The 24259-nt window shown below is 44.2% G+C and overlaps 1 protein-coding gene across 17 annotated transcripts in view; it reads left to right on the forward strand.

Annotated features, from left to right (window-relative positions):
* ENTREP2 (endosomal transmembrane epsin interactor 2) overlaps positions 1-24259 on the forward strand; it is a 481153-nt gene that overhangs the window by 395905 nt on the left and 60989 nt on the right. For 15 of the 17 annotated variants that reach the window (XR_008507963.2, XM_064570012.1, XM_064570016.1 and 12 more), the window contains one exon: positions 13997-14131. The exons of the other annotated variants lie outside the window; for them this stretch is intronic. Coding sequence is in view for 14 of the 15 variants with exons in the window: in XM_064570012.1 (XP_064426082.1) it covers positions 13997-14131 (135 nt within the window). In the remaining variant the exon portion in view is untranslated. The remainder of the gene's footprint in view (positions 1-13996; positions 14132-24259) is intronic. 17 annotated transcript variants of the gene reach the window in all.

Below are 24259 nucleotides of genomic sequence, written 5' to 3' on the forward strand. Positions count from 1 at the left end.
GGTAGAGTAAATTCATATATGTCTCTACCTATTTATTTGACTTTTTTTTTTGCATATTTCCTTCAAAATATTCAAGATTCAGACTGAAATGTTTAAAATCCCAAACATTTACCAAGAAGTAAAAAGTGGTAAGATAATCTATAACTAATTACTAATAGTTACTGTCATTACTTATTGCTCTCGGCAAAAACGTTCTAAAACAATTGTTAAGTGATGTGGATACGTCTTAAAAGGATCATTTTCTCTTGGGAAAAAAAAAATTAGCCAATCACAAGAAAGCTGAAGCCGTCCGCAGCTGGAATGTGGTGGGGGGGGGGGCTGCGGAGGGGACCACAGTTCTGTGTGCTGTGGCATCTCCTCCAGGTTCATGGTCTCAGAGATTTTGTTACTTTTTTTGTCTGAGTCCTTACAAGTTGATGAGAATGGAATAAACTGGCTTTTTAAATCCCCAGACAAGCCGTGGTACCCAGGTCTGCACGTTAGACCTGGGGTCCTTCCTGGCTTCTCTGCATGGGACAGCGTGTCGTAACTTCGTCTCATGAGGCTGTTGTCCGCACTCCCTGCTTGGCTGGCAAGAACGTTCTGCAGAATCTCTTCCTTCTCTCTTCCCCGGGTTGGGTGACCCGCTGCGGCAGAGTCATAGATATACCCAAGCTACTGCTGCAATGTTGTACACCTTACATTTACACACTGTTACTTGTCAAATGTATTTCCATTTTAAGAAATACAGCGAAGACTTAGCTGCTTCTGTATGTTCAAGGTCAGAGTCACAGGTCAAGCCATGACTGCAAGGACAGGCTTCCCCAACCCCTCTCACCCCCATCCCTGCCGAGGAACAGCTTGCCTGGAATCTTCCTTCGGGGGCTGTAGGCCCCTGGGGGGAAACCAGGCCGGGAGAGGCTAGCACAGTGGGGTTGTGTCACTGGCTTGGAAGGGAAGCTGGGGTGCCCTGCCCTCCCAGTGACTGGCTGGCTGCATCCCCAAGCCTGGCGGGAACCCACTGCCTCTCTGGCAGGAACAGGTGCCCCAGTCCCTAAAGCCTCCAGAGCAAGGAGGAGCCTAAGAGGCCGGGAAAGGGTGCTGGCCGCAAGGGCTGCTTTTGGCAAATGGATTCAGATGCTTGGGAAGGAAGGGGGTGGTCTGCTCTCTGCAGCCCAGAGAGTCTGGCTAAGGCCGAGCTCCCAGCAGCGTCACACTGGGGAGATCGTGATGGAGAAGGTAAGAGTTTATTGGTCTTAAGCTTTCTATGTTCATGGCACACTTGTGAATATTAAACATGTTGGCAGGATGTTGAAGCTAAGTCAGTGAGGATAATTGTTTCTCTTTTTAAACCCCTTTATTGGGATATAATTCATACACCATACTATTTACTTATTTAAAGTGTACAATTTAATAGTTTCTGGTATATCCACCAATATATGTGTAACCATTACCACAGTCAATTATATTTTTTTAATGATTTTTTAAATTTATTTTGGGAGAGAGAGAGAGCAGGAGGGAGGGGCAGAGGGAGAGGGAGAGAGAGAATCTCAAGCAGACTCCATGTTGAGCACAGAGCCTGACATGGGGCTCCATCTCACAACCCTGAGATCACGACCTGAGCCGAAACCAAGAGCCAGACATTGAACCAACTGAGCCACCCAGGTGCCCCACCACAGTCAATTTTAGAACATTTTCATCACCTTAAAAAACAAAAAAAAAATCCCATACCCTTTAGCTATCACCCCCCCCCCCCCCGCCCCTTACACCCTTATTCCCACCTTCACCCCCAGCGCCAAACAACCACTAATCTCTCTCTAGATTTTCCTGGGCTGGACACTTCATGAGGGCATCCCATTTCATGGAATCCTATATTGTGTGGCCTTTTTGTGTCTGACTTCTTTCACTCAGCATATTTATCATTGTTGTAGCATGATTCCTGTCGTTTCTGGGGTCTGACCCGCGTCATTCAGTGTCCTGAGTGTCCACCAGCATGAGAGTTCTCTAGTTTCACATCAACAGGGCCTGTGTTTTAGGAACCCCACACTGCCAACAGCAGGAATGTGGCAGGACAGAGGGGTCACTCAGAATAAGCAGGGCCAGGACTAGGTGAGCCAAGTTAGTGAGTTTGGCATATGAACAAGGATGTCTGTGAAAATGGTGGAATGCTAGAAGTATGCAGAACTAGGGCGGGTTTTTGCAAACCTATTCTGCAATTAAAGTAATACAATGAATAACAACAACAACTAGCAATATTTGCACTTTGCACTTTTACCCCAGGAACGGGAAGCTCAGGTTCTGTGGCTTGTCCTGCGTCACTCCTTAGCAGAAAGGACCCCAAGTGGGTCTGACTGTGTCCTGCATGCTTTGCTTTCTCTGGGTCTCAGCAGGCTTGTCAGCTTCAAGGACGGTCTGCCCACTGAGCATCTCCGGGATCTGTGGGCTGCCCCCCCCCCCACCAGGTTCAGCCTTCCCTGCTGCGTTCCTTTTGGGAGTGTCTGAAGGTCACATAGCTGTCTCATTTGTGCTTCTTAAAAGAATCACAGGGGCATCCCTCTCTGTTGTGTAAGTCCTTTTCTCTCCCTGAAAGGCTGATGGACCATAAATAAGGGGGCCAGCTGGCTGGTGAATGCTCCAAAGAGATTCATGAAAAATTACTGCAGCTTCATTTGCAAAGCCTCGGCTGCATCGCTCCCAGTGACCCGAACACGGAGGGGCACTCCCGAAATAAATCTGTCAGCCTTCCACACATGATGTTGAGGTCAGAGAACTAATCAGGAGGTTTCCAGAATTTTTCTTAGGATTAATCACAAACTCAGTGAAACAACCAATGGAAAAGATTTATTTTGATGTCTATTCCTTGGGGTCACGGAAGGGTTATTTAACGTGATAAACTCTGCTTCCCAGCCAAGCCCCATCTCTCCCTTTCTATTTCCCCCTGAGGAAACAGTCTTGCCATTTACATCAGCTCCTTCTATCCTCGTGCCAAGGTAGTGGCATGATCATGTGAACAAATTCCTTGCAGGGTTTTGAGTTGTGGGAGAGCAGACCAGATCAGAACTCTGGACACTTTGTCCAGTTGATCAGAGCAGAAGGACACACCAAAGCCAAAGGCAATGCTCCCAGATCCAGAGGTGGTGAATCCCCAGTTATGCCTGCCTGCCAGTGGTCATGGCATGATGAGAACTTGCCAGAGTGTAACTTGACCCCTGTGCATTAATACAGTTCCGTGGGAAGAAGAAAAGGAAAACAACCATTTGGTGCATTTCTTACGGTTTCTTTTTGTGAGTTGATTAGACTCCAAACCAGATGAGCCTTTTTGGAGAGCCATTTGGCCTGCCTTCTTTCGGGCAGCACATCTCCCCATTATGTGCATTCTTGGTGCCCCGCACTCACTCAGCCCCGAGGCAGGCCTGTGAACCAAGCTGTTCCAGCCGGAATTCTCCAGAACTAGGAATCTTTAGTAGAGTCATCGACAGGTCAGGGAAATGAGGGACTTCATCCCTGCCATGCATCTAAAGAAGATGGCACGTATTTTAGGCCACATAGATGTCCTCAGGTGCCACCTTGTAAGATTCCTTCTATGGTTCGTAGTCGGTCCATGTTTTTGTAAACCTGGTTGTTCCATTTTGTTTTGCTTTTCACATTGCCAATTTTATTAATTGCCGTTTTCATAGAACATCGTCTATTTTTTCTAGATTTTCAAATTTACTGGCACAAAGTTATTCTTCTCATTTCCTTCTCATTTCTAGTCCCCTCTGCATTTGTATTTATGTTCCCTTTCTCATTCCTAAAGCTGTCAGGGCTATTAACTCTTTGCCCACCTCCTGAAAACGTATCCGGGAGCTCCAGACCCATAACCTAGTAGGTTAGCAGCCTTGGTGGAAAATGTGTGTGTATTGATTGCTCTACTCTAGGCCTGGCTGGCCAGAGACTTTGTCCTCATCTGTCTTTTATTTTGAGAATTTCATAGCTTCCTGAGATTCTTGGTTTGCTTTTCAGAGGACTCTACACTCCATGTTTATGCAACCATTCTTTTACATTTTCCTGGGTTTTTATTTTTTTAATTTAGGTTCTTAGTCAAATATATTTTCTTTTTATTTGTTTTGAGAAAATTATAGATAAATAGCTTATTATGCAAGCACCCATTATTAAGCAAACTATCTTTTTCCTACTGAATTGAAATGCCATGTTTTCCACATACTAAGTTCCTATAAATGATCATTGTGATTTCTGAAACTGTTCCATCCTGTTGAACTCTCTGGTTTTGTTTTGTTTTGTTTTGTTTTGTTTTGTTTTAAATATTTATTTATTTGAGAGAGAGAATGAGATAGAGAGAGCATGAGAGGGGGGAGGGTCAGAGGGAGAAGCAGACTCCAGGATCATGACCTGAGCCGAAGGCAGTCGCTTAACCAACTGAGCCGCCCAGGTGCCCCCAAACTCTCTGTTTTTAAGCCATGACCTTGGTGTGTTGATTAAAACACTAATATCTGTCAAGACATCCACGCCTCCCTTTATCACTTTTTTTTTTTCAAAAAAATTTTTGGATAATTCTTACACATTTGTTATTCTATAAATCTTGAAAATGATTTTGTCCACTTCCATCCACTCCGCTGGGATTCTGGTTGGCATGCCCTCACATGTGTTGTGCATTCCTTGGGAAGGAATTGGCAGTTTTTAGGAGATTGCGTCTTTCCGTTTAAGAGCAGGCTGTGTGCCTTCACTGAGTCACGCGGTATGTGTCAGGCAGGGTTTGCAGCTGTGAAGAAACCAGCTCAAACTAGTTTTCACCCAGAAGGAACCCAAAGAGCTCACAGAGACCCCAGGATGGCCAGAAACCAAGTTTGGAGGCTGTAAGGCCAGGAAAGGAACGACACTCCAAATTATACTACAGAATGCTTTGAGGAAGACTCCACCACCACTGGGCTGTGACCCCACCAGTAGCATGTTACTGACCCTGCTGATCCTAGGCTTTGGGTACTGTCTCCAGAACCTCAGTTCCTGCCTCCTCTGGAAACTGTGTGTGTGTGTGCTGCCCCGTTTCAGAATGGAGTCAGTTCAGTACCTATCTCTGTGTCCCAAGCTCCCACCCAAAGCCTTGTGCAGGAGTGTCTCATGGGTGGAGCCCTCCCTCAAGGGCTCCCTCTCAACAAGGCAGGCCTGGAAAGCCTTTCTGGAGAAGGTAGAAGACTCCTAACGTGAGGATTCCCCAAACCGAGGAGGAAGGCTTAATGGTGGTGGGTGGCTGCATAGAATGACCCAGATCTACTCTACCTGAGTTTTTGCTATTTAACAACATTTTAGGCATAGCTTCACGTTTGTCATTTAATTTCCATGTTTAATTTGTTTCATGTTTAATGCATTTCTAGGCATTTTACATTTGTTACTATTAACTTTGAGTACAATGCTTGCCATTTTTATTTTTTTTTAAGTTTTATTTATTGTTTTTTTAGTACTCTCTACACCCAACGTGGGGCTCAAACTCACAACCCCGAGATCAAAAATGGCATGCTCCTCTATTTAAACCAGTCAGGTGCCCCGCCATTTTTATTCTTATTTTGTTGTTATTAGTATCATATTTATTATATTCAATGTAGCAAATAATCTTAATTCCAGTTGTTTTTAAGTATGTTCTCTTAGTTTTTTTTTTAGATATTCAATCATATCATTTGGAAAGAAAGACAGTGCTATCCTTTCCAATATTTACACAGTGTACAATTTTTCTTATGTATCAATAGCATTAGCTAAAACATAGGAATTATCTTTTCACTAAAAGTTGGAATGAACTGAGTCTGAAATACCATTTTGGACTTTCCAGTATCTTTTATCGTTATTGGACTTTGGGTTTACTGCATCTCTTGGACTCAGTGTAGTACTTTATGTTTCGCAAGGAAATCATCCATGTCCTCTAGATTTTTGGATTTACAGCTGTAGAGGCTCCCATATTCTTTAAATCTCCAGCATGTCTATAGTTAAAGCTCCTTTCTCGTTTCTAATGTTGTTTGCTTTGGCTTTTGTTTGTTTTTAATCCTACGAGGCATTTGCCTGAGGTTTTTTTGAGGGTTTGTTCTTGTTTTTGTTTCTGTTTTTTTGTCTATTCAAGAGCCATCTTTAGGCTTTATCCTAATATCTTTATTTCCATTCCATTAGTTTCACTTTTTATGTTAAATGCTTTTTTCCTATTTTCTGTTAATTTGGTTTTGTTCTTTTCCTAATTTAAGTTTTGCATTTTATTTGTTTTCAAGCAAGCCATTTGTTTTTAACCTTTTCCACTGAGAATATAAAACATATTTAAGAAAGTGCACAAAACAAAAATATAAAGCTCAGCCGTTTATCATGAGGCAAATATCCATGTGACCTCCACTAAAATCTGGAAATAGAGCTTCCCCAATAACCCAAGGCCCTCCTTATGCACTCCCAATTCACTTCCTTTCCATTTCCACTGAGGGTAATCACCATCTTAAGTTTTAGGATATTCACATCTTTTATTTTCTTTACAGTTGTACCAACTATGCAAGAACCTCTGAACACCATAGTGTAATTTTACTTGTTTCTTGGGACTTCATCTAAACAAAAATATTTCATATTTCTTCTTTTGTATCTGGCTTCTTACATTCAACTTTATGTTGTGTAATTTATTCATGTGGTATATAGCTGCAGTTCACTGCTTTATAATATTGCATGGTTTGAGTGTAATATAATTCATTTGTCTGTTCCATGTTGGTGGACCTCAGTCACTTTTCTGTGTGAGGCTATTTTGCATAATGTTGCTCTGAACTTTCTAGCACCTGATTTTTGTTACCATTGCGTGCATTTTTGAGATATGTTCCTAGAATTAGAATATCTTTTGGATATCACATGAGATTGGGTAGTAATCTTTAATGTAAGTAGGTGTAACGCCAAGCTGTTTTCCAAAGTTGTCCCATTTCACACCCCCATCAGCAATGTACAAGAGTTCCTGTTGTTTCACATCCTTATTATCACTTGGTATTGTCTACTGTAATTATTTTTCCATTTTAGCCATTCTGGTGAGGGAGTAACTGACATCTAATTGTAATTTTGATTTATGTTTCTCAGATTACTGTTGCAGTGGGGCTCCTTATGACATGCTTCACACTGGGTAGTTTGTCTTTTTCTTAATGTTTAGAGAGGTTTTTTATGTTTGTTTATTTGTTTTGGATATAAGTCCTCTGTACTTACATGTGATGCAGAATCTCCTGCTTTTACTCTCATATGGGTATTGTTGATGAAAAGAAGTTCTTCATTTTAAATAGTCAGATACATCAGTCACCTGTTTATGATGAACACATTTTGAGCCATGTTTAAGAAGTGTTTTCCTACTCCAAGGACATGAAGGTGTTCTCCTTTCTTATCTTCTCACTGTTTTATTGTTTTGACTTTCATATGTTCATCTATAGTACATAATAAAAATGCCTCTATGAGGAATTATGAACATTTCTGAAATAAATAAATAAGAAGCCTCATCAAAGAGGTAGAAGATATGTAGGAGAACCAAAGGGAAGGTTTAGAATTCAAAATCAATGAAATAAAAAGCTCAGTGGCTGGGCTCAGTGGCAGAAATAAGGGGAAAGAGAAATGAATCAGTGAACAGGAAGATGGAACAATAGAAATTACCCAAATTGAACACCGGAGAGGAAATCAACTGGAAACAGAAATGAACAGAGCCTCAGTGGCTTATGATCTAACAGTCATGTCATTAGAGTTACAGAAAGAAAGGATTAAAAAAGCAAGGCTGAAAAATACTTGAAGAAATAATGGCTGACAACTCCCTAAATCTGGCAAAAGACATTTAAAAAATTCAGGAAGCTGAGCAAATCCAAACAGAATACTCCCAAAGAAATCTGCACCAAGACACATTATAGTCAAACTTAAGAAAACTAAAGACAAAGAAAACATCTTGAAGCAGCCACAGAAAAATGGGATAATTTACCTATAGGGGAAAAAAAAACAATTAGGAAGAAAAGATTCTCTGTTTTCTAAAACCATTATAACAGTGAGGTGTCCTGTTTATAGGCTGTGATTCTTTATTTCCTCATTCCTTTTCCCTTTTCGTGCTATATTTGTGTGGTTGCCATATGTTATCTTTTCATCTTACTCATCTTTAGCATGGAAGTTCTGGCCATATTATAAGTTTTCTTTACTCTTATGAGGAATATTTCTAAACATGTGGAAGTTAAACAACACACTTCTAAATAATCCATGGATCAAAGAAGAAGTCTCAAGGGAGTATTCAAATATATTTAGAAAGGAATGAAAATAAAGCATGATATATCAAAATATGTGGGATGCAGCTAAAGTAATACTGAGAGGGAAGTTTGTTGCACTAGATGCTTACGTAAGAAGCAAAGAGAAGTCTCAAATCAGTAACCTAATTTCCTGTCTCAAGAAACTAGAAAAGGAGGACAAAACCCAAAGCAATAGGAAATAAAAAAAAATAAGGGCACAACTCAGTGAAATTGAAAAAAGGAAAACAGATGAGATCAATGAAAAAAGGAGCTGATACTTTGATAAGACCAATAAAATTGACAAACCTCCCCTAAGGAAAAAAGATAGAAGACACAGATTACCAATGTTTGAAATCAAATGGGGATATAACTTCAGACTCTGCAGACATCAAAAAGATAATAAGGGAGGGGCACCTGGGTGGCTCAGTCAGTTAAGCATTGAGTCTTGATTTCAGCTCAGGTCATGATGTCAGGGTTGTGAGATCAAGCCCCTCCTCAGGCTCCACACTGAGTGCAGAGTCTGCTTGAGATTCTCTCTCTCTCTCCCTCCTCCTCTCTCTCTCTCTCAAATAAATAAATAAATCTTTAAAAGATGCATAGATGTAAATCTAACAAAATATGTACAGAACATATACACTGAAAACTACATAATGATGATGAAATAAATCAACAAATTCTAAATAAATGGAGAGACATACTGCATTCATGAATTGGAAGACACAACACAGTAAAGATACCAATTCTCCCCAAATTGATATGCAGGTTTAATGCAGTTCCTATCAAAACCACAGCAAGTTTCTTTGTAGACATAGACAATCTTATACTAAAATATATATGGAAAGGCAAAGAAACAATTTTTTTTTAGAGAGAGAGAAAGAGAGAACATGGGTGGTGGGGGCAGGGGGAGAGGGAGAGAGAGAGTCTTAAGCAGGTTCCACGCCCCACAGAGACGGAGGTCCTAACTGACTGAGCCACCCAGTTGCCCCAGGCAAAGAAACGATTCTGAAAAAGAATGAAGGGCAGGAATCAGCTTATTTGATTTCAAGTCTTATAGCCACAGTAATAAGGCAGAGAGAGAGACAAATAGACAAATGGAACAAAATAGAGAACCCAGAAATAGACCCAGTCAATTTTTGACAAAGGTCAAAAGCAATGGAGAAAAGATAGCCTTTTCAACAAATGGTATTGGAGCAATTAGGTATCTGTTGGTAGAAATATCAACCTCATCCTAAGTTTCTTACTACAAAGTGGATAATGTCTAACCATTCTCCAAAGTGGTTGTGTCAGTTTACACATCCGCTAGACTTCTATGAGGGTCCCCAGTGCTCCCCATCCTGGCTTAAACTGGGGATTTTCAGTCTTTTAAATTTTAGCCAGGAAAGTTCTGAAGGAGCTTACTTCCCCACAGTGAGACAGTAAGTCAAGAAACAGGAGAAGAGGGGATCTAACCCAGGAAAGGGAGAGACTTTTGAGATGAAGGGAGAAGGATTTCCCAGAATGTACATGACCCGCGTGTCCAGACTGCCTATAGATCGACTAGTCCAGATTGAAGCAGGAGATAGGGGCTCAATGAAATGGTCTCTAAGAAGAAAATAAAGCTGACAGAACATCTGATGAGTAGGATCATACTCAGGGGATATTTTCAGTTCTCTTGGCAAGATTGAGGGTGAATTAGAGATGGGCACATAGGACACTAAGCAAGCAATAAAACAGAACAGTTAAAATTTTGAGTATAAAAGACAAAAATCATATATAGTCTATGGGTTTTGGTTTTTTTTTTAAGATTTTATTTATTTATTTGACAGAGACAGACACAGAGAGAGAGGGAACGCAAGCAGGGGGAGTGGGAGAGGGAGAAGCAGGCTTCCCACCGAGCAGGGAGCCCGATGCAGGGCTCGATCCCAGGACCCTGGGATCATGACCTGAGCCGAAGGCAGACACTTAACTACTGAACTACCCAGGCGCCCATGGTCTATGGTTTTATTGAATATGGTGGTTTGCAAATATTTTCTCATAGTCTATAGTTTGTCTTTCATCCTCGTAATGGGTCAGTTGTAGCACAAAAGTCAATTTTTGCTCTTACACTTTTGGTGTCACTCCAAGAACTCTTTGCCTAGCCTTAGATCCTAAAGATTTTCTCCAGTATTTTTTTTCTAAAGGTTGTGTAGGGTTTGGTTTTTTTTACATTTAAATTGAATTAAAATTAAATTACATTGGAATTAAACTAAATCCCAGCCACGCCACGACAGCATTGGTCTCAGTAAAGCACTGGGCTGTGCATTTACTCACGTGGGTGATGACTGGTCTTGAGCATTCCCTGAGATACTAGGTACTTCCTGTAGTTTAAATGGATTTCCCCTGATTGTAGAATCTTAATTCTTCAGTTGGAAAAATGTATGTGTGCTCTGTAGAAAGTGTTGGGCTGTGGCTTTGAACGCAGAGTGGGCATACTTTAATAAGTATCTAACAAGAGACACCGTTTCAAACTTATGCAGACTTGGCCAAGGGTGCCTTGAGAATCTTTTTTTAGGCCTTTCTGCTCCATTGAAGACTTACCTAGCCTTGCCTGCCCCCCCCCCCCAATTATCTCCTCCTTCCTCTTCCAGCATCAGGCAATTTTATGCCCGCAGTCAAGAGTGTGACATGATAAGCTAATTAGACCAGTGTGGCTAGTAGACAGTGCGATGTGATGCTCCTTTCAAGCAGGGATCTTTTCATGAAGATGCCAACCAGGCTACCCCTCATGTTGTTCCAGCCAGGGTAGCAGGCAGGTGGTGGAGAGATCGGGAGAGAAAGCCACTCCCAGCCAGCGCTGTTGTTCGTTCTTGCATGCACCTGTGAATAAGACAGACCCAACTCCTTGCCTTATACTCTTGATGGGTGGAACAAAAGATAAACTAGGGCATGTGTGGAGGTGGTCAATGCCGTGGTCAGAGGAGAAAGCAGAAGAGAGTGAGGGGGACCAGGAGTGGGGCCGAGGGAGGGAGAGAACAGAGGAAGGCGGAAGGCACTAAGGAGGTTGTCAGGAGGCTTCCCTGAGCAGCTGAGCCCTGACAAAGGTGGGACACTGGGGGTGGGAGTGGGGGGGATGGGGGGGGGAATGGGCTCTGGGGAAAGAGTCTCTAGTATAAGTGCCTGACATTAAGCTTTTGATTGTCAGGGCATTCATCTCAAAGCCATCCATCTCTAATAAACACATTGCCTTCAGTTACAAGCCACAAAATTAGATGAGGAGCCAGGCCACTCCAGCCATGAAGATTCCCTCTTAGAAAGCCCTGGGTGACCCAAATAACTGACCTCTTGTGTGACCCTGCTTTTCCCTTCCCATGCTCTAATTAATTCCTGCTCTTATGGTTTAAGAGTGAACCTATGAAATCCTAGGCACCTACCCCACCCTGAACTTCAGTAAAGGCAAAGCCCCAGGTGGCCTCTCCCCCCACCGCCCCCCATCGTGGCATCCCTAAGTGGCCCTGGGTGTACTGTGTACCCTCCAGGAACTTTAACTAATATGCTTTGTTTTATCCAAGTTCCCTGTTGGTTGTTGCTGAGGAGGGTTGCAGTCATTTTAAGAACCACAACATTAGCTACAACTTTAGCTCCAGTCGGGGTAATAATGTCTGTGGGGGCTCATCACAGGTAATATGGGCCCAGGGGAATGCCCCCAGGCATTCCTAGCCCATAGCATCACTATCAATAGGCTGAGACCAACATAAAACAGTTTCCCAGACAAGAGGAATGGCTGTTGTACTTTGCAAATGTACTTCTTCTTTTCTTTTTTTTTTTTTTTAAGATTTTATTTATTATTTAGTTTGAGACAGAGAGCACATGAGAGGGGAGAGGTTCAAAGGGAGAAGCAGACTCCCCGATGAGCCTGGAGCCCGATGCGGGGCTCGATCCCGGGACTCTGGGATCATGACTTAACCAACTGAGCCACCCAGGCGCCCCTGTACTTCTTCATTTCATGGCATCTCTAGTTGGAGAAGAACTTGCAGTCCGAGGGGTCTGTTCTGGAACAGTGTCCCTACAGCGCAGCCCTGGCCAGCCAGCAGGAAAGGGCCTTGCCCAGAGCACACATCTGGTTGTGCGGGCTTAAGGGGCCCAGTCCCAGCTGTCCCACTTGGGGCCCCAAGTTCTGTGTGTTCTATGGGTCTGCAGGCATGGCTGCCTTGTGCAAAGGAGGGGAGCTGTGGGAGGGACTTGTACTGAGCAGCCTGGCCCTGCAGACGCCCAGGGGGGTGCCGCCTGCACCTTCTCTGGGGAGTGTTGTTATGGGGGTATTGTTAGCCCCCCCTGAGCTGGGCTCCATGTTCAGTGTGGACTTCAGCTCTGGAGACTGGAGACATTGCTAAAAGCATGAAAGGCGAAGGTGACTTTTACAGGCCCCCTCCCGTAGGTGGGGTGGCCGAGGCCCGGGGCAGTGGTCGTACGTCTCTCTCGTCCTGCTGCTGGCCTCCAGCCCTCAGTTCTCCTCCTCCAGCCTGTCACTCATTACATTAGAAGATCGAATTAAAAGAGCAAATTGAAGTATAAAGTAGGTAAGGGATAAACTATCCAGAGGCTTAAAATAGATGAAAATTTGGCCATGGACCATGCCCTTGACCTATGGCTGTCCCTTTTTCTTTCTGGAAGTCTGTGTTTGTGAGCAGTTGGGTGCATATGTGATAGCAATTAGCCACAGAGGAGGACTCAGCCAGGAATGGGAACGAGGAAATGAGGGTGGGCGCGCAGGGCCGAGTGAGTGGCAGGATGCAGAATTTCTCATTTCTGCAGCCTGGCTGAACCGTTCCATTTCAGGCTGCGGGGGGAGGAGGACCCACATGCTCTGAAGGTCTCCTCCTGGGCTCCAGGCTTTTTAAAATACTCGACTTTCCCTTTTTTCTTCCCATGGTTTTTAATTTTCCAAGACATTTTTATTTATTCAGCGTTTATTGAAATGCCACATCTCATCGCATTGTCAGTACTATGACGGTGACTTGTGGTGGCTGTCCTCGGGGGGCACACAGGACACAACTGTACCTGGACAAAAGAAGTGTCCAGCAGGGACGCCTGGGTGGCTCAGTCAGTTAAGCATCTGCCTTCAGCTCAGGTCATGATCCCAGGGTCCTGGGATCGAGCCCCGCATCGGGCTCCCTGCTCAGCACGGAGACTGCTTCTCCCTCTGCCTGCTGCTTCCCCTGCTTGTGCTCTCTCTCTCCCCTATCTCTCGCTCTCTGACAAATAAATAAAATCTTTAAAAAAATAAAAATTAAAAAAAAAAAGTCTTCAGCAGACCTGGGGTGGGAGTGCGCTGCCCAGGGGAGGGGCAAGCAGCTCAGGAGAGGGAAAACCAGACAAGGCCTCCAGGGTGACGCTGGAGTTGGGTCTTGATGGATGAGTAGGAGTTTGGTAGGCCAGGAAGTGAGTCAGGAAACTGCTGACCACGGGAGCAGTACATACCAGGGCACAGAGCCATCCATGCATACCTCAGCATGAGCAGTTTTCCTTTCCTTTAATCTCCTTCTGTGACTCATCCAAAATTGCCTGTCACTCCACATGTATTCCTTTTAAATCATCGCTTTTAAAATCGGAATGTGAAGTTATTCCTCCTGGGGTGTTTGTTTTTTGTTTTTTCCCCCCTGGCTTTTGTCCACAAAAAATCATTTCGGCTTGATTACTTAAAGAAAACAGAAGCGGGGTGCGTTTTTACGCGATCTGAATTGTGTAGCTCAAGTGTACCCGCCGGGGCAGGATGCCGTTTTAATTGTGAGATCTGTCTGTGTTCCTCTGTCTAGATTAAGTTTGACAGTGTCGAGGTGTGTGTCTGCTGTGAAAGGCAGCACCAGCCGTCGGGCTGCAGCAACCTTGGGGAGACGCTGAAGCTGAACCCACTGCAGGAGGACTGCAACGCTGTGAGGCTCACGCTGAAGGTGACGGCCAAGGGCATTCCTGATTCACGCATTCCATCCCATGCATTTACAGACGTTTTCCGGTGACTTTATTCATGCATATAGTCTTCCCGCTCCTTAACTCACCTCGGGTTAGGTTCAGTGCAAGAGGGACTGTCTTTCCGGAGAATGTTTTATGGGATTATAGATTTTCCCTTTAAAGGTGTTGCTTCCTGGATCCCCTTTTCCATTTTTACCATCCCACTTTCCCACCTCTGACATACGTGAAGGAGGATATGCATGGTTGAAAGAGGTCTTTACAAATGTGGCTGTGATGCGTTCTACAGCTTTTCTAACATTTTTGCCGTTCTGCCATCGGGGAACAGATGGGTATTTATTTTGCCTTTTTAAAGATATTTGGAGAAAGACATTTTCCAATTTCCCACAGCGATCTATTCTTGTGTACAGCATCTGATTTCTTTTAAAGTGACATGGAAAGTTGTTTATATTGTTCCTTGCTTTTTCTTCCAACAAGTGTTTTGTTTTTTTTTTAACTCCTGAAAACCAAAATTGGCTGCTTAAAAATGCATATGAATGATGAACCCAGTTCTTCTCTTTTCCCTGGACAAAGGTGTACAAAAACTTTTCCAAAAGGATGTGAGCAAGGTGAAAGGAATCCTTGGTGGGTGGTAAAATTGTTATTTACATGGTATAGGGAGCTCTAGAGAATGTGCTTTGGAAACATAGTATGTGGGGAACTGGAGACTCTGGAGATCCACCCTGGAATCTGGCGAGAAAGGGGGAAAGTGTTGCTCTCTGGAACTGGGTTCCTGGGATTAGTCCTCCCTGAGTGTCCTTTCAAATGCTGGCCAGAATGACGGCTCAGTCTGGGTGAGCTCGCTGGTGGTCCAGGGCACTGTGAAACCCAGTGGCAAATAGGCAATGACGTACAGAGATACAAGATAAAAACACCTAAAGTACAAGGTGGGACTGAGCCCAGCACCCTAGCACCTGCCTCGTTTTGCAGGGAGGAATGGGCCAAGTTCAGCGGTCCCAGCAGCCCTTCAGAGTGACAGATCCAGCAGGCTCCGAGGAACCCAGATTGTAGCACTCAAGGGCCTATCCTCTTATCTGCAAGGTGTGTCTTGCTGCCTCATGTTGCATACAACCATGATTTCTCTCTTACAGTGTCACGGGGCATGCTCAGGGTCCGCCGTGGCCTTTTACAGCCCTCCTGGGGCAGGGGCGAGCGGTGCTCACTCTGAGATCTCATTGTAACAACTCTTAAATCACTGTTTCAATCTGGATCCCTTTTCTTTCCATGTTTAAAAAACATAACAAGCAATAGGTAATCATAATTAAATCACAGTGCAACCACTACCCCTGGGAGAGCGGACAAATCCCCAGGTGATCTTGCAGTTCTGGAGGCCGCATGAGTACGTGGATGCAGTTAAGCAGCTAAGTCATATCTCACTCAGTTGATGGGTTGGAGGTATTTGACCTGCTGTCCCAAGGCCTTGGGGTCCTTTTTGACAGCTGCATTCAGTGAGACCCTCCCAGGACCTGCTTGACTGTCCCCTGAGGAGGTGGCTATGGCTGGGAAGGTGGTGTTGGAACAACAGTGCTCCCTCTAAGAAGGTGTAGGTTGAGCTGGCGAGCTTGTGGTCCCTCCTGACCCACTGCTCTAGTGCCCTGACAAGGAAACCACTTGGGAGAGGCTAGCTAAAATGGAAGGAGGCGAAGGATACTTAAAGAGTTCAAGTCAATGCTGGGGAGTCTCCTCGAAATGGCTCATCCCCATGGATGTTCAAAGTGCCCAAGATGGTGGTAAGAGTTGAAGGCAGAAGAAAGACTACACCAAACTTCTGAATGAATTTGTTTAAAAAACTTAAGTAGAGTTCTGCACAGTCAGAGCTGGTGGCATGAGGGTCAGATGAGGAAGGATTCATGATTGAGGTAGGAGGCCAGTGGTCTGGAAGTGGCAGCAGGTGAGGTGAGCAGCCTGCCCCCTCCGCGCCCTCCCCGCCACCCGCCCACCCCACCCCCACCGCCCCCCCACCCCCGCCGGCTGAGGGCCTGTGAGGAGAGCAGTGGCCTTGTGTATATGGGTTGGGGAGCTGAGTTTCATGTGGGATCAGGAGGATGAGAGACCATTGGAAGTGAAATCTGTTTACTGCCAGCCTCCAACTTTGTTATTTTCCGAAATTGTTTTGTATAACCTAGTTTCTCTGCATTTCTTTTTTTTTTTTTTTTAAAGATTTTATTTATTTATTTGAGAGAGAGAATGAGACAGAGAGAGAGAGCATGAGAGGGGGGAGGGTCAGAGGGAGAAGCAGACTCCCTGCCCAGCAGGGAGTCCGATGCGGGACTCGATCCCAGGACTCCAGGATCATGACCTGAGCCGAAGGCAGTCGCTTAACCAACTGAGCCACCCAGGCGCCCCAAAGGTTTTATTTATTTATTTGACAGAGACAGACACAGCGAGAGAGGGAACACAAGCAGGGGGAGTGGGAGAGGGAGAAGCAGGCTCCCCACTGAGCAGGGAGCCCGATGCGGGGCTCGATCCCAGGACCCTGGGATCATGACCTGAGCCGAAGGCAGACGCTTAACGACTGAGCCACCCAGGGTTTCTCTGCATTTCTATGTAGATTTTGGAATCAGCTTATCAGTTTCTCCAGAAATCCTGCTGGGATTTTGACTGGGATTGCCCTGACTCTATATCTCAATTTGGAGAGAATTGACATATCCATGGTATAGTCCTCCATTTACTTGAGCCTTTTTATATTCCATCAGTGTTGTACAATGTTTAACATATTTTATAATATTTATGCTTATAGTATTTCATGTTTTTTGGTGCTATTTTAATGGTACTTAAGAGTTTTTAATTGTTTCTTGTTCATTGCTAATATATAGAAATTTGGTTTTTGTTACTGTATCCTGTGATCTTGTTACACTCAATAGTTCTAGAAGCTCTTTTGTAGATTCTTTTGGATTTTCTATGTAGGCAGTCAGGTGAAATGCAAGAGAGGCAGTTATATATCTTCCTTTCTAGTCTGGTACCTCTTAATTCTTTTCTTCTCTCTCTCTCTTCTCCCTTCCTTCCTTCCTTCCTCCCTCCCTCCCTGCCTCTTTCTCCCTTTCTCTTTCTTTCTTTTCTTTTCTTTTCTTTTCTTTTCTTTCTTTTCTTTTCTTTCTTTCCTGCCTTATTGCACTGACTAGAACCTCCAGTACAATGTTGGATAGACATGCTGAGAGCATACATCCTTGCCTTGTTTCTGATTTTAGGGATTAAATATAATGTTAGCTTTAAGTTTTCCATAGATGCCCATTATCAGGTTATGGAAGTACCCCCCCTCCTTGTTTTCTGAGAGGTTTTTTTTTTTTTTAATCATGGATGGATGTTGAATTTGTCAGTCTTTTTCCGCATTGACTTAGATGTTCATCTACCTTTTCTTCTTTAGTTTGCTAAGATGGTAAATAACAATGACTGACTTTTGAATGGTGAACCAGCCTTGCATTCCCAACATAAACTGCACTTGGTCACTTCTCCCTCAGTTCTGCTGAGCCTGCTGATGCCCCAAGGACATCCTTCATTTCTGTGACTGTGTCTTGCCATCTGATTCTTCCATATAGCTTCCCTCTCTCTGCTGAATTACCTATGTGACCTGGCACACTGTTCATCTTTTTCCACTAAACCATCTGCCCAGGTGAACAGGTACTCATGCTTCTCAACATGGAAATTCTCGTGTCCTTCGAATTTTGGTGGGTTTGTTGCCTTGTGACCTCAGCTGTCTGATGGGTTCAAATTAGGTTGTGAATTTGCAGTGTCCAACGTTTTGGTTGTTGAAATGGTAGGGGCAGAGCTCTTTTTAGCTTTCTGCATCATTATCCATAATTGAATATTGAATATTGCTGTAGAGAAAGACCTAAAGTCAGCCTAATGCTTTCTCCCTTTTTGATATATGGCGGTCATTAGTGCTGCTTAAAAATATTTCTAGCTCTCCAACTTCCCTTTATGTGGTAAGGTTATACTTCCTAGTCTCCTTGTGGTTGTTTAGGGCCATGTGAGCAAAACTTATGTGTATCACTTCCAAGCCTGAATAGTACCTGCAGTGTGAGATTGTGCAGAGCTCTTGTTCCTTCTGGCATGGTAATTGCAAGTTGTAGATGGGGACTGCACCATCAGTCTGGGTGACTATGATGGGTAGAGCCCCCATAACTCACCCACACTGGGCAGCGTAGCATGAGTGAAAAATAAACCCTTGTTGTCTTAATCCACTGAGATTTGGGGGATACTTGTTACCACCTTAACCTAGCCCATTCTATCTGATGCAAGGCAACAGGTTTCTTAGGTTCAGTTCTCAATAATATTTTTAAATTATCAAGTGTATTTTCTTCACTGTGATGCATCTTGATATTGATCGACCTTTCTCAAATTTCCCATGGTAAACTTTTGCCCAGTGAATTTGCATCTTGACTTTATTTCAGCAAAGTTTCCTTGAACTAGAAATCTGATTTTTTTTTCCTTTTCTCTTTGTTTTAAGATAACTGCATTTCTTGGACCAATTTTTTTTTTTAAATTTAAATTCAATTAATTAACATATAATGTATCATTAGTTTCAGAGGTAGAGTTCAGTGATTCCTCAGTCTTCTTGGACCACTTATACCCATCTTTTATAACTATCATTTTCTTCCTCTAATTGTTTAAACTCTTCCTTTTCCATCTTATTTTGCTCTGAAGTTTTTCTTAAGGCTCTCTTCCTACCCTGTTTTCTGCAGTGTTCTCTCTGTGCTCTGCTTTTGATGTGATCTTGAGCTTTGGCAGGTTCCTTTGCAAGTCTCTGCTTCTCTTTCACTTATTCCCTGAGCCCTTGTGTCTCTGCTTTTAGCCCTTGGATTACAGCAACCTTCTCTGTCTGCTCCCAGTTGTCACCACAGCTGTCTCTAGCTGGTTAACTACAGTGGCGTTTTCAGTGTATTTCATATCTTTCTTAGATCTTTTCTGACTCATATGGATACTTCAAAGCACAAAAGCCAATTCCTAACCTGTATTAAGTGTTGTGCTCTACCTAAATAGGCTTTAGCATAATTAAGAATTTATACTTCCTTCTCATAAAGAGAGGTACTGCTTCCTCTGAGATTCATATAGGTCTAAGTGCCACATTCTCTAGTTTTCTTATAATTAGTGGTGCAGTCATTTTTAATGTGCTCATTACTCTTAAAGTCATTCAAGCCAGGCTGTGCTTGGTGACATTCCCGCAGTAAAAGGCTCTGCAGCAGGGACCTGGTGTTTCTCGGCATTAAAACTCTCCAAACAGGGGCACCTGGGTGGCTCAGTTGGTTAAGCGTCTGCTTTCGGTTCAGGTCATGATCTCCGGGTCCTGGGATCGAATCCCGCATCGGGCTCCTTGCTCTGTGGGGAGTCCGCTTCTCCCTCTCCCTCTGCTCCTCCCCACTGCTGATGCTCTCACACCCTCTCTCAATCTCAAATAAATAAATAAACTCTTAAAAAAAAAATAACCTCTCAGAACACACATGGGTGGTAGGAAGGGGAGGTGCTCTTGTAAAATGGAGCCTATTTCCATGGGAGTCCCTTCCTATAGCTTGCAGATGTTCTCAACCTTAGCCAAGGGAGGCACAAAGGGGAATGTTGTTTTCATTCATTTCCCTTGCTTGTTCTTTTTTGGTCAGCAATTAGAGCAGGTTCACTGGGTCTCTTAATAATCTGATTCGAGGCTCTAGTTATCTGATTAGTAATACTCCATGCCTAAATTTCTATATTAAATTATGGATTATCCATACTTTGTATCTAATGAACTTAGTTTGTGCTGGGGAAATCTCATGTAATTGGTTTAGGAATCAAAGCTTCTTTCATTTTAGTTGTGTTTGAGTTAACTGAGAGTGACTTAATGAGATTGGTCTAACTACTCATTTACCATTATGCCACCCTCCTCCCCCTACCCCACTACCCACCTAATCCTGGAAGGTTGTACACGCACAATCTGTCATTAGGGAAAACAAGCAGAAACCAATCTTTTTCCTGGCTAATGAAGAATATATTTGGAATCCAGAAAATCATGCAGACACTGCTTTACTCAGCCCTAAGATTGTTTTCCATGGCTTGGGGGCCTGGAAGCCCCCTCTCCCTTGGTCTCTTTTCTGTCCTTCCCAGCCACCCCCACTCCTGGATTCTCTTGTTCTATAGCCAGAGAACCCCTGGGGGCAGACAGGCCTCTCTTTTAAGGGTATTGATTGCCACTTAAGCATGATGCCTCACGTCCTGCGAAAGTTCCCTACTCCACCGTGACAGGGGTAAGGGCGGGGCAGAGGGCACAGAGAGGGGATCTAGAACTCCATCGTGCCATGGCGGGATCCCAGGATTGCAGAGCCAGAGGGATGGAGTGTCCTGTTTTCCCACAGCCTATTCTGTAGGTAGAGTGAGGTCAGATGGCTTCTCGCTGGTCCCTAAGCAAGTCCAGCAGTGGGCAGGGCGCCTCGGAGGGTCTGGTTCTCCAAGATTCCAGTTTCTGCCCCCTGATGGTGGGACCTGACTGTGGGCATCCCATTATGAATGATCTGTAAATAGGGTCTAAAACTTTAGGATTTCAGCATCTGCTCTTCCAAAACATTAGACAGTGGTGGGTAATTTTTACCAAAAGAGCAAGTCTATAGATCCCCTCTCCTGATAAAATAATGTCTAGGCTTTTATAAGATAAAACCATCAAATAAATGATAAAAAGATGTTTGGGTAGTTGAATGGTCACCTGTGCCAAGTCAAACCCAGCACAAGATTGTGACATATTTTCCAATCAGTATTAACAGAATTTTTAAAAGGTTACAAAACTCAGAATTTTTTTTTTTAAAGATTTTATTTATTTATTTGAGAGAGAACACATGAGAGGGGGGAGGGTCAGAGGGAGAAGCAGACTTCCTGCCGAGCAGGGAGCCCGATGCGGGACTCGATCCAGGGACTCCAGGATCATGACCTGAGCCGAAGGCAGTCGCCCAACCAACTGAGCCACTCAGGCACCCCAAAACTCAGAATTATTAACTGGTGGAATATGCTTCATCATATGCTGATATGATATCCATGCCAGCTTTAATTCTTTGCTAGATCCCAGAATGTCCTGATGGTTTTATTATAATGATGCAATTCTAATTCAGAACAGAGTTAAAAATCTATTTCTTGCTTCATCTATCTGGATTTAATTTATTGAGCCATAGGAAACCGAATTACCCAAAGAAATATTATCAAAGGACAAGGAGATAAAAGTTTCCCAAGAAATCAGTTATCGAGTTTATGTGCTTTCTTGTCTTATCTTACAGATGTTTTGCCTTTAAAAAAAAAAAAAAAGGCAAGATCATTTCCTAAAAAACCTAGGGAGTTGGAAAATGAACTCATCATTTAACCTTTGTTCTTCCGTACGTTCTTCACCATGCTAAAGAAATAAAAATGATTCTGATCATAAGTGAAGAGTCAACATTTTGTGACAAAACTCCCAGCCTAGGGGCGCCTGGGTGGCTCAGTCGTTAAGCATCTGCCTTCGGCTCGGGTCATGATCCCAGGGTCCTAGGATCGAGCCCTGCATCGGGCTCACTGCTCAGCCTGGAGCCTGCTTCTCCCTCTCCCACTCCCCCTGCTTGTGTTCCCTCTCTAGCCATCTCTTTTTCTCTGTCAAAAAAAATAAAACAAAATCTTAAAAAAAAAAAAAATCCTCCTAGCCCAGACTGGCAACGTGCAGCACCGTGCATGCGCACCCACACGCACCTGCTAGACGTGACCTTGACATCTTCGGAGGTGGGCAGCTACACAGAGTAAGACAGATGTCTCTATCTCTGTACAGCTTTCTTCTCACCCCTGGATTCTTAAGCGGAACTAATGGTCCCTCTGGCGAGGTGGGATCCTCTGTGCTATCCCACGTACACTAGCAACCGTGGGACCCATGTAAGGGAATGTCTAAAAATAGTGAGTTCTCCTGGCCATTGAACACAACTTACATCTGGCAGGGCTGCCCCTTCATGATGGAGAAGGGGATGCCCACCATGTCCCTGAGTGGCATGTCTGCTCCTGATTTCCAACACCTCTAAAAGCCTGCCTTGCCACCCTCTGATTCTAGGGGTCTCACTCCCTCTGCACGGTTGTAATACTGAGTTTGGTGGCATGTCTACACAGATCTGTGTAGCATCAGTTTAACTAAACAGCCTCTGGAATAATCATCTAGATCAGAAATTCTACCCAAGAGGGCAGTGACTCATCCACCCCTGCCAATTTGAAACAGGGTCCAAGATACTCAGACATTGAAGTAGAAGTATTTTCAATGATATGTTCATAGCAGTCCCAACCTTGGCATCTCACGCTCTTAACACCCCTTCTCCCAAACCCACCTTCTCGGCTCTGGCCCAGTAGCACCCTCCAAGGTCACCACACGATCTGGGCTTTTCCCTGAGCCTTGCCGCTTCCAGGATGGCTCGACAGGGCACCCCAGTTCTCCGGCCTCGTCCTTGTTGCCTTCAGCTTGTCTACCTTCCCCTCCCACTGGGCCTGCTGTCCAGTCTCAGCTGGACTCTACTGCACGATACCACCCTTCTCCCTGTCCTTGAGCCGTATCCACCACGTCACCGATGCAGGGACCAGGGCCCCAGAGCTCCTGCACTGTCTGTCTTTTCCCAGCACCTCTCTGGCCGGCTGGCACACACTCTCTGGGTGATGTGCACTCTCTCATTGCCTGCACCCTGACCAACAAGACCAGCAGACCTTGCCATGAGGCCTGGGGCTTAGGCCTTATACTCAGGGTCAGCAGCCTCACCTGCTGGTCTGTGCTGCTCGGCACTCCTCCAGCCTTCCTCCTCTGGCCATCTCATTCCTCAACTCTGAAATCTCCGCAGTATTCGTCAGGCTGCGCCAAAGAAACAGAACCACAAGATGTGTGTAGCAATGCACACACACACACACACACAATTTATATATACAGAGAGGGAGAGAGATCTTAAGGAATTGGCCTAGGTGACTATGGAGGCCAACAAGTCCAAATCTGCAGGCTGAGCCAGCAGGCTGGGGACCCTGGGAAGGGCCATTGTTACAGTTCAAGTCTGAAGGCCATCAACTGGCAGAATTTCTTCTTGCTCTGGGCAGGTCAGTCTTTTGTTCCAGTTGGCCTTCACCTGATTAGATGAGGCCCACCAACATTTTGGAAGGCAATCTGCTTTACTCTGAGTCCACTGACTTAAATGTTAGTCTCATCCAAGAACACCCTCTTAGAAACATCCAGAATGTATTTGACCCCATTTGCAAGCACCACGTCAGCCAAGTGGATGCATAAAATTAACTATCACATGCCTCTCCACCCTGGTCCTGGTGCATTTTCTGCCCCCTGCATCACACCACCACATACTGATGTTAAAATTGCACAACTGATTGGGTCACTGCTTGCTTTTAGGGCAAAGACCTCAATCTTGAGCATGTCTTACAGAGTCCTTATTTTCTCTCTGGCCTCAGGTTCTGACATTCTTGCTTCTTCCCTTCCTGGCAGTCACATGGGCCTCCTTTAGCCTCCAGGACACTCTACAGGGGTCTCTGCACTGCACCATAGTCTTGGTGCACGATGCTCTATGTGTCCAGAACATTCCTCCTTCCCATTTCCATGAGCTTATTCCTCCCACCCTGCAGCATTCGCCTTTCCCCTCAGACTAGACCAGGCCACCCTTGTGCTAAATTCTCATAACTCCTTGTACTTCATCTTCACATGACAGCTATCACAAATTGTGACTATGCCTTTGTGTAACTTTTTTTATTAATTCTTGCACCACCACCCCCCCCCCAGACGGTAAGCTCAGTAAAGGCAGAATGGTATCTTTGGCTTACTGTGACTTCCAGGGAAGGGCACAGCATGACCGATACTCTGTAAATGTTTCTGAAATCAGTGAGTTTTGAATTCGTTCATTCAGGAAGTTTTTTGAGCACTTTCTTTTTTTCATGCCTGAGTTGGACACTGGATGTACAGAAATAAAAGACAGACTCTTTCCACCAGATATAGTGGGGAAAAATCACAAGCAGAACAGCAATTTCCCAGTGCACTATATTATTTCCACTGTGAGAGGAAATAAAAATATTAAATTATAAAAGAATTTTCAATCCTCCACTCCGTCCTAAGGGAGAGCCATTATTTTGCT

This window comes from Mirounga angustirostris, unplaced genomic scaffold, assembly GCF_029215605.1.
Source record: "Mirounga angustirostris isolate CCGP_5_RB_7025 unplaced genomic scaffold, mMirAng1.0.hap1 SCAF_9, whole genome shotgun sequence".
Lineage (NCBI taxonomy): Eukaryota > Metazoa > Chordata > Mammalia > Carnivora > Phocidae > Mirounga > Mirounga angustirostris.